The sequence below is a fragment of the Perca flavescens genome, chromosome 6, assembly GCF_004354835.1.
Source record: "Perca flavescens isolate YP-PL-M2 chromosome 6, PFLA_1.0, whole genome shotgun sequence".
In the NCBI taxonomy this organism is placed as follows: Eukaryota; Metazoa; Chordata; class Actinopteri; order Perciformes; family Percidae; genus Perca; species Perca flavescens.
This window is the reverse complement of record NC_041336.1, coordinates 17,420,737-17,433,312: the sequence shown is the minus strand read 5'-3', so window position 1 is coordinate 17,433,312 and position 12,576 is coordinate 17,420,737. Positions and strand designations below refer to the sequence as shown.

General features: G+C 40.3%; 1 protein-coding gene across 14 annotated transcripts in view; it reads left to right on the top strand.

Moving 5' to 3' along the window:
• Positions 1–1,990: 1,990 nt before the first annotated feature.
• The window catches only part of casp2 (caspase 2, apoptosis-related cysteine peptidase), a 12,107-nt gene continuing 1,521 nt past the window's right edge, over positions 1,991–12,576 (top strand). Inside the window, exons 1-13 of one of the 14 annotated variants that reach the window (XM_028580970.1) lie at positions 1,991–2,054; positions 2,550–2,713; positions 3,323–3,493; positions 4,055–4,129; positions 4,355–4,537; positions 5,705–5,774; positions 6,224–6,318; positions 7,526–7,708; positions 8,119–8,247; positions 8,351–8,441; positions 9,572–9,772; positions 10,673–10,782; positions 10,927–11,042. In XM_028580970.1, coding sequence (XP_028436771.1) covers positions 2,564–2,713; positions 3,323–3,493; positions 4,055–4,129; positions 4,355–4,537; positions 5,705–5,774; positions 6,224–6,318; positions 7,526–7,708; positions 8,119–8,247; positions 8,351–8,441; positions 9,572–9,772; positions 10,673–10,782; positions 10,927–11,042 — 1,574 coding nt within the window. In that variant the 5' untranslated portion in view covers positions 1,991–2,054; positions 2,550–2,563. The other 13 variants (XR_003692801.1, XR_003692800.1, XR_003692799.1 and 10 more) reach the window with 13 other exon arrangements.

The following is a 12,576-nucleotide window of genomic DNA, read 5'->3' as shown; positions in this document are numbered from 1 at the left end:
CCAATAATTTTCGTCAGTATCTATATGGTTGGAGGATGCCTATTTTTGGTAATTTAACGTTTATTTATAGAGATATTTAAGATTTCACACACACACATACACACACACACACACACACACACACACACACACACACAAACATACAGTATATTTTTAGATAATATTTTTGTTGGGCATTTTAGGCCTTTATTTGTGACAGGACAGCTTAGACAAGAAAGAGAGAGAGAGAGAGAGAGAGAGAGAGAGAGAGAGAGAGAGAGAGAGAAGGGGAATGACATGTAGCAAAGGGCCACAGGTCGGAACCGAACCCACAGCCGCTGCGTTGAGGACTACTCTACCAAGTGAGCTACCTTGGTGCCCACACACATATATATATATATATATATATATATATATATATTTTTTTTTTTATATATATATTTTATATTTATAATATATATTTATATTTATTTATTTTTTATCACAGAAAAATGTTACCTTCTATTTCATTGGGTAGTGTACAATTACCCCAAAATGTTACTTAAGTAAAATATTTCAGTAAAATATCATTAGATATTTCACCACTGTTAATTACATATCTTAATTAAATGTTGTTTTTATGATTTTGAGCTAATCATGCCTCTGTTTATTTTGAATCCCATAAAAAAAAGTGGAGGCTAAAGGAGCGTACGTTTTTGTGCACAGAGCCAGGGGGTTGTAGCAAAAGACAGACAGGATGAGAGAGTAGAGCAGAGCAATTTCATCGACATTGTCAAAATGTACGGCTTTCATAATGAGTCATCACTGACATTTTATGAATAATCCCCTGACACACTTCTGGTCCCCTGTTCATTCTCACACTCAGAGGGTCCCAGGCAGGTCCCAGGTTACACCTTGTCTCACCATCTCGTCCACAGTAAGTAAAGACTTATTCATATATATATATATATATATATATATATATATATATATATATATATATATATATATATATATATATATATATATATATTTATATATATACACAGTACAGGCCAAAAGTTTGATGAACACATGGAATTATGTACTTAACAAAAAAGTGTGAAATAACTGAAAACATGTCTTATATTTTAGATTCATCAAAGTAGCCACCCTTTGCTTTTTTTGATAACTCTGGAAACCCTTGGTGTTCTCTTGATGAGCTTCATGAGGTAGTCACCTGAAATGGTTTTCACTTCACAGGTGTACTTTGTCAGGGTTAATTAGTGGAATTTTTTCCCTTATTAATAAAAAAGCAAAGGGTGGCTACTTTGAAGAATCTAAAATATAAGACATGTTTTCAGTTATTTTACACTTTTTTCTTAGGTACATAATTCCATAGGTGTTCATTCATAGTTTTGATGCCTTCAGTGAGAATCTACAATGTAAATAGTCATGAAAATAAAAAGGAAACCCATTGAATGAGAAGGTGTGTCCAAACTTTTGGCCTGTATGTATATATATATATATATATATATATATATATATATATATATATATATATATATATATATATATATATATATATATATATATATATATATATATATATATATATATATATATATATATATATATATATTTCTTTAAACAGAAAAACGTTGCCTTCTATTTCATTGGGTAGTGTACCCCAAAATGATACTTAAGTAAAATATTTCAGTAAAATATCATTAGACATTTCACCACTGTTAATTACATATCTTAATTAAATGTTGTTTTTATGATTTTGAGCTAATCACGCCTCTGTTTATTTTGAATCCCATAGCAGTCCACGGGTCTCTATTAGTTAACTGTTTCTGCCTATCGTCAAAGTGCTCCTTATCAATTGGCTACTTATTTACAGAAAAAAGATTCAAATTCAAAATGCTCTTGAAGCCCTTATCTTTCAGTAATTTCACGGTAGGTGGACCCCGTCTGTCTGAAACCAGGTGATTGGAGATATGAAACGCCACTCATAATATATGTTCCTGTCATTGGTCAGAATCCAAACGACGATTTGTAGCCTCATCCACTTCCATTGCAGTCCTGATACCCCGCGGAAGTTGTTCGTGTGTGAAGTAAGAACGGGATGTTTGTGTGAAATACGTCGACATTTTACTGTACTTTTTTGACGGTTTGATAATCTGTTGCAGAAACAGATGAACGGTAAGAAGTAGGTTTGGAAGGAATTACATTTCGCTCACTTAAATGCAAGAAAAAAGGGGCAATCCGAAATGAGCTAGCTAGGTAGTTAGCATTGGTAATTAGCCATCAACGCTTAATTGTCAACATAATTTTACTACAGTCTCCTGCATCATGCCGTTTTGGTAATTACAATATAAAGCTTTACATGCAGTTATTGTCTTGGCAAACTCATTAGTTAACTGCAACAGTGAGGTGTACAACGATACACAATCTGGTTGCTAACGTATCTAATCATGACCACATAGTAACTTATGATGTAGGAATACGCTGGAGTTGTTGACATTGCCTGTCACCTTGTTATACTGTGGTTTAACTTCCGTCTTATTGTTACGGAGGTTAATGTGTCTTGTCACCGGTCTTGTGCACAGTTCGTTGGAGCAAAATGTTGGAGTGTGGCATGCTGGAGCGGGACAGACGCGCTCTTCGGAGATGCTCCAAAATTCTCTGCAAACAGCTGGTGGTGGATGAGCTGCTCATACAGTCCTTACAGGCAGACAACATCCTAACCGAAAGCATGGCAGAGAGCATCATGGTATGTTAACACTGATAGATGGATATCATTTCATTTAGGACCCGCAGGTAACAAGCAGTCTGACTGTCTTATGTAAGCTACCTACACCTGCTAAAATTGCTTTCAAAATGTCGTTTTAAATTAAACGAAATCGCCATGCATGCCCACACTAAGGACTCAAACTTCGATGAGGAGTCACAAGTAGATTTTAAGGGATGACTAGCCAAATAGGTTGGGATCCACTAGGTCTGGGATCCACTAAGTTAGAGGGGAATTTTGGATGACTTTAAAGTTTTAGTCTTGCATGGGTAACATTACCAAAACGCGAAAAAATAAAAGCTTGCCAAAGACAAAGCCTTTAGTTTTTGTAAATGCATGGGTTTCTCCCTGGATGACTAACTGGTTACCACCTGAGATGCCCCCTTTAATCAATCAGTGTCTGGTTGAAATCATGCTATTTTATTGTTAGAATGATTGTGGTGACGCCTAACTGTAGTGCGTCAACAGCAATGGTTGGAAAACAAAATGTCATGATATTAGGGGTGTAGATAATGGTAAATGCAATGTACTATAAGATGTCATCTTTTCCAGTCATAATTAGATTTTCTGGTCTGATCTCCTCTACTCCAGGCTGAGCAAACATCTCAGAAACGAAGCTGGCGCTTACTACTATTCTTGCCAAAACGGGGACCCAGAGCCTTTAGCAGCTTCTGCTCAGCTCTGCGAGAAACTGAGCAGCAGCATCTGTATGACCTGCTGACACAATCCCCAGAAAAGGATGGCAGAGATACGCCTGTAGAGGTTATTGTGCACTTCATCAAACACACACACACACACACACACACACACCAAAAAGCTACAGTATACACTAGGGCTGCACGATATTAGGAAAATATTCAATAACGTTGAGTATTGCAATAACAATATTACTAGTGATAAATAAACACATTGCTAAGTATTGAAGTTCAAGTATTCAGTTCTGCCTTTCTGCTGCTTTTAGTATACTGCTAAAATACAACAATTAATAATAATAATAATTGAATTAAGAAGACTGAAAGGAAATATTTCTAACATTCTTTTGTTGAACAAATTGAACATTGAAGTTAACACAAAAGGCACTATTAAAAAAAAAAAAAAAGTGATAGTTTCATTTTAAAGTGCAGTTTCCTACTGGTACTTTATTTCAACTAACTCCGCAAATCCCTGAGTGTCTTTCGCGATGTGTAGCAGACTTTCGCAATGTGTTTATCGCGCCAGTTGAAATCACAAGGAGGATACAAAAAACTATTTATCGTGCAGCCCTAGTATACAGATTCCTACCAGGGACTTAGTGCAGTTTTTAAGACGTTTTTCTGCTCACAGATTATTCAGCCTGAGGAAGAGCCCGAGGGAAATACAGGCCGACTAGTAATGGCGACAACAGAAAAGAAGAGTGAGGTGAGCAGGGTACTTATAATCCCTCAACCAGGATTAGTTATTGTCACTGTTGACATTTTCACAAGATTTAGACAGAGCAAAAACTAATCTCTGGAGAACTCTGTGCCGTTGAATATGTATTTTAATGAAGTTTCATAATTGTAAGTCAATTAAACATGCTCACAGATCGAAGAAAGTTAGAGATTTCTGATAACCGTATGCTCCAGTTGAAATGGTCTTCCGCAGACATCCTCAGTAGACAGAGAAGAAGAGAGTGTGGTGAGCAGCACCTCGTCATGTCCAGTCCAAACCTCAGAAAGCTGCCTGCGCTCAGAGTCACCATTCAGAGAATTAATCCCAGTCAGGGAGGAAGACAGGATGACAGAGAGACAGAGGACAAAGAAAAGAGGAAGAGATAAACAGACAGATGTAAGAATCACAAACCACATCCATCTTATGTTAAGGTCCGACACACCAACCCGATTATTGGCCATTGGACAGTCTGGCGAGGTTGTGACTCGAGTCTGTTTGTAGAGCCCTGCACGGGCCAAAAACTCCAGCCCTAACCCGGCCCTGGCCCGTGGTGTTCAAGCCCTACCCGACCCCAGCCCGACAACGCCTGCAATTTTTTCAGCCCGAACCCGGCCCGACCCTAGACCAACATCAATCACTTTAAGCTCTCTCTGACGCGCGCTCTCTCTCTCTCTCTCTCTCTCTCTGACGCGCGTTATCTGACGCGCGTTCTCTGATGTGCTCTGTCTCTGCTACACACGCAAACACACACACGTCACACCTTCTCCATAAACAACATGAAATCAAGGAGAGGGCCAACCTTTCCTGCTACAGATTCCCCACCGTGGTCAGAAAACACAGGGGAGACACTTTGTTTCTGTCACTATGACTCTAGAGTCACTACTCTCTCCGATCGCCGGCACTCTCTCACTTCTCCCTCTACCACACACTCCCCACACACACACACATGCAGCTCGACGCACACACCAGTGCACAAGTATAAACATCAGGCCACTTACATAGGCTACGGCGAGAGCTCTGCGTGGAGCCTTCGCACAACTGTAAAACGGCCTTAAGATGGGCACAATGAGAAGAGAAGCTAAAATAAGCCCGAGTCCGACCTGAGCCCGATCTGTAAAAAAAAAAAAAAAAAAAAAAACGGCCCGGCCCGAATGGGCTTAGCCTGTCGGCCCCGTCGGACCCCGACGGGCTTGCAGGGCTCTATCCGTTTGGTGTGTTCCGTGCCGTCATAAGCTCAAGTCGGCGTCCCTTCGGTGTGTTCCGAGGCACTTTTTTGACGTCGGGGAGCCAACTGATCAGTCCGACTGCCTTTTCTGCCAACGGTCGGCCGTTGGGTTGCTGTGTCAGAGCCTTTAGACAACCAGATGGCCTGCTGAGGTAGTCACACAGCAGGCAGGAGATTCCCTACAAGTTAGGTTAGGAGTGCAGTTGTCATTTTTCCACAAGAAGCAACAGTTGCTGCCACAGCAAAGAACAAAATCCTTCATTATCTGTCTTCGTTTGTGTGTGTTAAGCAACTGATGTTTTGTCATCAATAATTTGTGCATGATTTTTGAATTTCAGAGGTGTGTGGACTATTCTCTTCCACTTCCCACCCAAGAAGAAATTGTTGCCAAGAGACCAAGGACACATGGTGAGTGGGGATGCAGTGTGTCCTGCATTCAGGTTAAAATATGTTCCTCTGTGTCCGATGTTGTTGTCAATATTTTTCTGTTTCCGTGGAGACTATGGGTGGTGTCTGGAGAAAAAGGCTCATCTGTTGTCTAGTTTAAATAGCCAGGTAATCAAATTTACCTCAACAAAAAAAAATGTTTTATCCAGCAGCTTTAAAGAGAGTCCAGTCTGTGTGAACTGTTTATTATATAATCTTATCACTGAGAGAAGTGTAGCAGTGTAGTTGCTCTAGAGTTCAGCTGTTGTCTGTACCTATAGGCGCCACGCCCCAAGAGTGACTCATTCACAGCATTGTAGTACAAAGTTTGTTGTTACATGGCTGGCGGGAGCATACAATGTGAAAACTTGGCATTAGCAGTTTAACTTGTAACAAGCAAAGTTTAATGTCTAATGTGTTTGTGTGTGCAGCAGAGTCCATGGAGTTTAGTCTGGATGCAGATAGTCCCATCAACACTCCTGTGCTCCCGTGCACTCCCGACTTTTACCTCTCTCACTGCCATCAGGTAAAATACTTCTCTTTACCAGGTCAGTTACCCTGTTATGTTTTACCTGTTTCCTTTTGAGAAATACTTGCCTTCAGTGTTGCAGCAAATATCTGGATTTGAGTCAATATACAGCACTAAATGCAGAGATACATACAATGTAGGGATTGTAAGTTGTGTTAATTTGAAAAAGTAATAGAATAATGTTATGTCTAGAGGCAAGGTGTTAATGCCTTTCAGGGTTTCCCGCAGAAAATTTGTTAGTTAAGGTGGTAGGGTTGCCATCTGATTGGGGGGGGGGGTACTACACACTATACTAAATATTAAATTTAAATAATAATATATAATTCATAAATAACCAGCTTTTCAATATAACAGTTGCATTGTGCAATTTTAACCTCATTAAACTGTTTTAAAAATAAAAAGGTGCTATAACAGAGCAGAGCCCATAGCTTCACTCACTCAATGCAGATAGAATGCGTAAAATAAAAACAGGACACGTAATTTGACTGTATGTAGTGTTAACTATGCAAACTAACCGTGTGTTGTGAACTGTGTGTAGTGATTTAACAACAGAACAACAGCTATGTCTCAAAGACCGCCGGTACGTTGAGAATCCACGCGCGAGAGGTGATGGATAGTTCCAGTCACTTCGTCATGTATTCACTTCGTTGAAACAAGAGAAGAAAGCCTCACTGATGTGAAGAACAGGACAGAGATACATATATAAATGCTCTCTGCCTGCCATATGCCAACGCTCCACTCACCCCGTCTCTGCCCGGGCATGCCCTGGCTGCCCGCACATTTGTTGACAAACTGGCGATTCATCCCTTTTTAAATGTGAATAAACAACCGTTACGCTCACCGCCAGCAAATGCTCTTTCCGTTGTGATTGGTGGTATTTGACAACTCGCCGTTACCTTGTTTCCTACAGACTGTGTTGATGCGACTTGTACATTACAGCCACTCAAACAGGACAGAGTAACACGGCGGATTTTCTTTTTTGTTGTTTTTGTTTTTGAAGACTTAGTTAAGGCGGCATGCACGTGTTGTTAAGGCGCCCACCTAAACTGCAAAGTGCTGCGGGAAACCCTGCCTTTTATAGAAACAAGATTTTTTTTGTGTGCAAATTTAGGTTATTTTGGACAAATTGATCCCTGAAACCTGGTGAAGAAATGGGTTCTTTACCATGTTTTTTTGTTTTTCTCTCTCACTTCCCGCACTCCAGTCTTACAGAATGAATTCATCCCCTCGTGGTCTTGCTTTGGTGATCAGTAACGTGACCTTTGATCCTTGTGCGGCGCCGGACCTTGACCCTAGGAAGGGAGGTGAGGTGGACGACGAGGTCCTCAGGAAGGTCTTCACAGAGCTGGACTATCTGGTTACAGTCCACAGAGACCTCACTGCTCAGGTAACACACACAGACGCAGGCTCACTATGTATTTACAGGATGTTATTTGAAACACAAACCATCCATCTTATTTAGACAAAGCTAGAACAGGGAAGTTGTAAAAGGGAGTGGAACAACATTTTGTCCTTGAATTGTTTTTTGAAAATCCCCCAGCCAGTGTTTGTAGAAAAAAAACGTTTGTGAGGTTTGTTTAGCACATTTTCCATTTTCAGTGTATTACAAAGCAAACACACTTTGCAAAGGATGGGTGTTGGTTGTGGGAGTGGGGAGAACTTGACTTTAAATACATTTTCCACTCAAACCCAGAATGATCAATGTAACCACATGATTGCCTTACTAACCTGTTCAGTATTTAAAAAGCAACAGTCTGTGTTAACCACAATTGTCCTGATTCCTTATGCCTTGTGTAGGGCATGAGGTCGTGCATTGAGAACTTTTGCCGTCGACCAGACCACCGGACAGTGGACAGCTGTGTGGTGTGTCTGCTCTCCCACGGAGTGGATGGAGCTATATATGGTACAGATGGACAGCTGGTGCAGGTGTGTTTGTTTGGTATCTTTATTAGTTTGTATATGATGTCATTCAAGGGTAAAGATGCAGCCATTTTTCAGACATGTAACTTTGTCATTTGTTAAATTTCAGCTGGACTGGGTGTTTAAGTCCTTTGACAATGCACACTGTCCCCTGCTGCAGAACAAGCCAAAGATCTTTTTCATCCAGGCCTGCAGAGGAGGTAAGGCTCTCGATCTTATTCTACACGCACCTCTATCATCATTAATGTGGAATTAGGAAAATCTATGTATAATACATTTCTAAACCTCCCAAGTCTACTCATAATATTCATGTATGCAATAAATAAATGTAGCAGTCACAAGCTTACGGTAGTGCAGTGTTCCCACAATATATTTTGACTCTGCTGCTTCAGATTTTTATGAAATGTCAGGAAGTTGCAATTACTCTGGGCTCTGCAGAGCGGTCCCCTCCACCGAACTCAAGCTAACGGTCCCGCTCTCTCTCCCCTTTTGAGGGTGAGCAACTGGAACAGGGACAGGACGTCATCACTTGTGAAGTTATGGCAATCAAATAAACAACAGCGCGAGTACAGCATTTTCTCCTCAGCCAGTGACAAATTGGGACGAAAGCCTCGGCGGCTGATTTCCCAGGGAAACTGCGCTCATGAGGGTCCTGTGGAATATGGAATATAGCTACAATAAATTGGAAAAGAGCGTTAAGGGCTCTGAATTTGATGAATTTACTGTTTATCAGACCCCAACCAGACAAGAAGCTAACTTTAGCGCACCTTGCGACAGACTTCCTCCTGCTGCAGGTTGTTGTATTCACGTGACATGCTGTATTCACTTACTTTTTAAAACTTTGTCTAGGTTAGTGAGAATATAGCATAGCGCGCAAAACCAACATGAAAAAAAACTTAAAGTTGCCTCAGCTTTTTGTTTTATTGCTAAACTGTATGTAAAATTGGCACAGTGTTCAGTAATGGCTAGTGGTCATAGTGAGTAAAAATCGCGAAATGTGTAATGTATCTGGAATTGTTTATTAGCTATGTGTGATGTCTTTCGAGCTGAATGAGCTCAACAGATTTTATTCTGATCCAAAGACTGAAATAGAACTCTATATCCTGGAATGTAATTGTAAGACATGATTGCAAATATGGGACCACACTCAGGACCCATAACACCTACAATATTTTTCATCACTGTTGCCAACCTGCAGTATAGTTTCTAGTGCACCCCCACTATTTTTCAAATCCTAACCTAACGTTAATAAAGTACTTTTTGCAGCTATATTGGAGGGGAAAAAAAGGTCAGATAATGTTGGCTAAATTGAAACTTTCTTGTCTTCCAGAGGAGATGGACTGTGGAGTCGAGCAGATAGATGGGCCAGCGAGGACCTGCTCACCATGCTGTGAACAGCTGGATGCTGGAAGGGAAGGACAGGGGGATGCACACTCTAGACCGAGAGGGGACATGGGGAGGCCCAGGATTAAACTGCCCCAGCGGTCTGACATGCTCTGTGGCTTTGCATCTCTCAAAGGTCAGAGAATTTGTAAGTCTGTCCCTTTTGATTTTCTGGGTTGGATTTATGTATTAAATGTGTTGTTTAACAGAAGTGCAAAAAACAAAACAATAAAAATGAATGAGGCAGTAGAGATGTGCAGTAAACCAATGCAGTGCAAAAGAAGTTGACATTTCAACCATCAGAAATAAATCAGTGTGTGGACTATCTGCCTTTTTTTTTCTCTGCAGATTTCATCCTGTACCCAACTATGGTTTTAATGTGCACCTGTTTTCTGCCGGTATTGCATGCAGCAATGCACAGGAACTAACTTCAACAAAACCAATATGAGAGGATATTAGAGGCTTTAAAAGGAAATCCACCGATTTGACACATCAAAGTCTGTTTACAGTGCTTGGAAAGTACTACTGAATTTGTGAAATGTTGTATAAGCCTTCTGTGACTAAAGAGGGAGCTGTGCGAAAGTCTGAGAAGTTGCCTCAAGTTCAGCTTGGAGCTGAAAATGACAAGTTTTAAAATAAAAACTGTGAGGTTACCAGACCTCTGTAGCCTGCTTCTCATCTCTGCTTGAGACTTGAGGCTACATTCGCCACTACAAGCATAATATACCTGATCTCCAACCAAAAAGAAGAATGCGTGGAATAAAACCAATATGTCTGGCTCTGCTGCATAGATTTTGATGTTTATAGAAGTGCAATGCTAAATAGGGTTAAAATTGTTGTGGTTGATTCCGGTCAGCTGTGCCACCCTTTCCGTCTGAGCTTAGACTTCTTTTCCTCGCCAGCTATCACGGTTTTAGATGTTAAGATTGTTTTTTGACTAGTAGATAGTTTCGGTTTCCAGTCATGTAAATAGCAGACACCATCTTGGATCTGTCTCCTTGCATCTCATCTGGATGTATTAAGCCTGTTTGATCTCTTGCTCCTCAAGGCACAGCAGCCATGCGGAACACCAAGAGAGGATCCTGGTTCATCCAGGAACTTAACACAACACTGCGCCTCCAAGCCAGAGACACACACCTTGCAGACATCATGGTGCAGGTGAACACAAGTGTCCTGTACCCACATATTTGAATTCATAGTGTAAAATATGCTTTCTTGTTTGGTAAACTTGTTTACAACATCACTGTAATCTTTCTCTTTTTTATTTTTATTTATTTTTTCCTCTCTCTCATCTGTGTCCAGGTCAACAGGCGTATTAAGGAGCGGGAGGGTTATGCTCCTGGCACCGCCCACCATCGCTGCAAAGAGATGTCAGAGTTCACCAGCTCATTGTGCAAAGACCTCTACCTTTTCCCCAAGTACCAGCCCCAGTATTGACTAACACAGACACACACACACACACACACACAAACGCAGCATTCCTTGCATTTAAGCCTCTCAATAAGGGCACACAATGGTTCATTCCACTCTAATTACTGCCACACACTCACACATTCCTCTGTTACAACTACACTTCCAAACAGAGGATTTATTCATTCATATTTTCTGTGTAAATACTGCCTCCTCAGACATGCACACACTTGTGCATACACTCACCGAAATCTTGGAAAGAAAAAAGGAGCAAGCTTATGTTAATCTACATGTACTCAGAAATGGGCAACACATTAGCATACAACTTACTTGCGTGTCTGTGTCAATGCCAGTTAGAGGGTTTAGTTGATAATCCTTTTTAGACAAAGACAGAATCGTATTTTATTGTTTTCCTACTGCACAGCTACAGTACTTTGAAGTTTCACTCTCTCTTTTTAAGATGTATTTTGTACACAGATCTATTTTTGTGGCTTTATTTTGTATGAAATTGTTTTTATGAGCATTTTTAAACCCATTCTCTTTATTTGTATGTTAGTATGTAAGTTTGTTATAATTTGTGACCATTTCTTGTTTTTAGTATAGTGCCAGGCAGGGGGCAGCACAGCAAAGACAAATGCATTTTATCGTCTCTCTTTCATAAATATTCATGTTTTTCACTTCAAATTGATCATCACAATGATGATTAAACGGTATTTTCTCTGCAACGGGTTTTAAAAAAATATATATTTTTAAGGACAAAAACCTACAGGGCAGCTTCACAAGACCTTGAATTCTTTCAGTCATTTATTTTTTCGCTTTCATTTGTGGATGTTCAATCAGGAAAAATTTTCTTTTAAACCTTAAATTCTATAAAGAGGGCATCCACTGTAAATTTCACTTCATATCAGCTGTGTTACTGTAGATCCGTCCCTGTCAGAGTGGGCTGCCTGGGGAATGTGGTGCTACTTGTGGGGTCACACATCTACAGTGTGAACTCTGACCTTTACGCTAACTCTGACTCCTAATAGTGTTTCTCCCAATGTGGGAGCTGCACATTTAGTTAGTCCCTCTACAGTTTTTGTGGTATTTTACTGTATCTGATACAGTACAGATAAAAATGTATTTTGTATGTCTTCCATAAACAATATGCAGTTTTCTACAGCAGCCTGTGCCATGTGAGGATAATCTATTAGATGAATTTATGACCATGGAGCTTTCATTGTATCTTTTTTGGCATCCCCCACACAGAGAAAACCAGTTCTCAAGGCTGTGGAAGCATGAGGTTTCCCAGAAAAGCCCTGATCAGGCAAATTGTGTTTTGTTACTACAGTGTTGTAGTCAGTCCCTCCAGGATTTCGCAGCATATTTGGGGGATCGTTGCAGCCCAAAATGCCAGATTTTGCTGGAGCATTTGTAAAAAAATTGCGATGAAATTGCAAGGTCGCACTACGAGCACGCACAGACCCTGGCCTGGAAGGTGATCACCCTTCTTATCCTTTGATTTTTGAAATTATTTAAACACAAACATTGGAGAAGTATAAA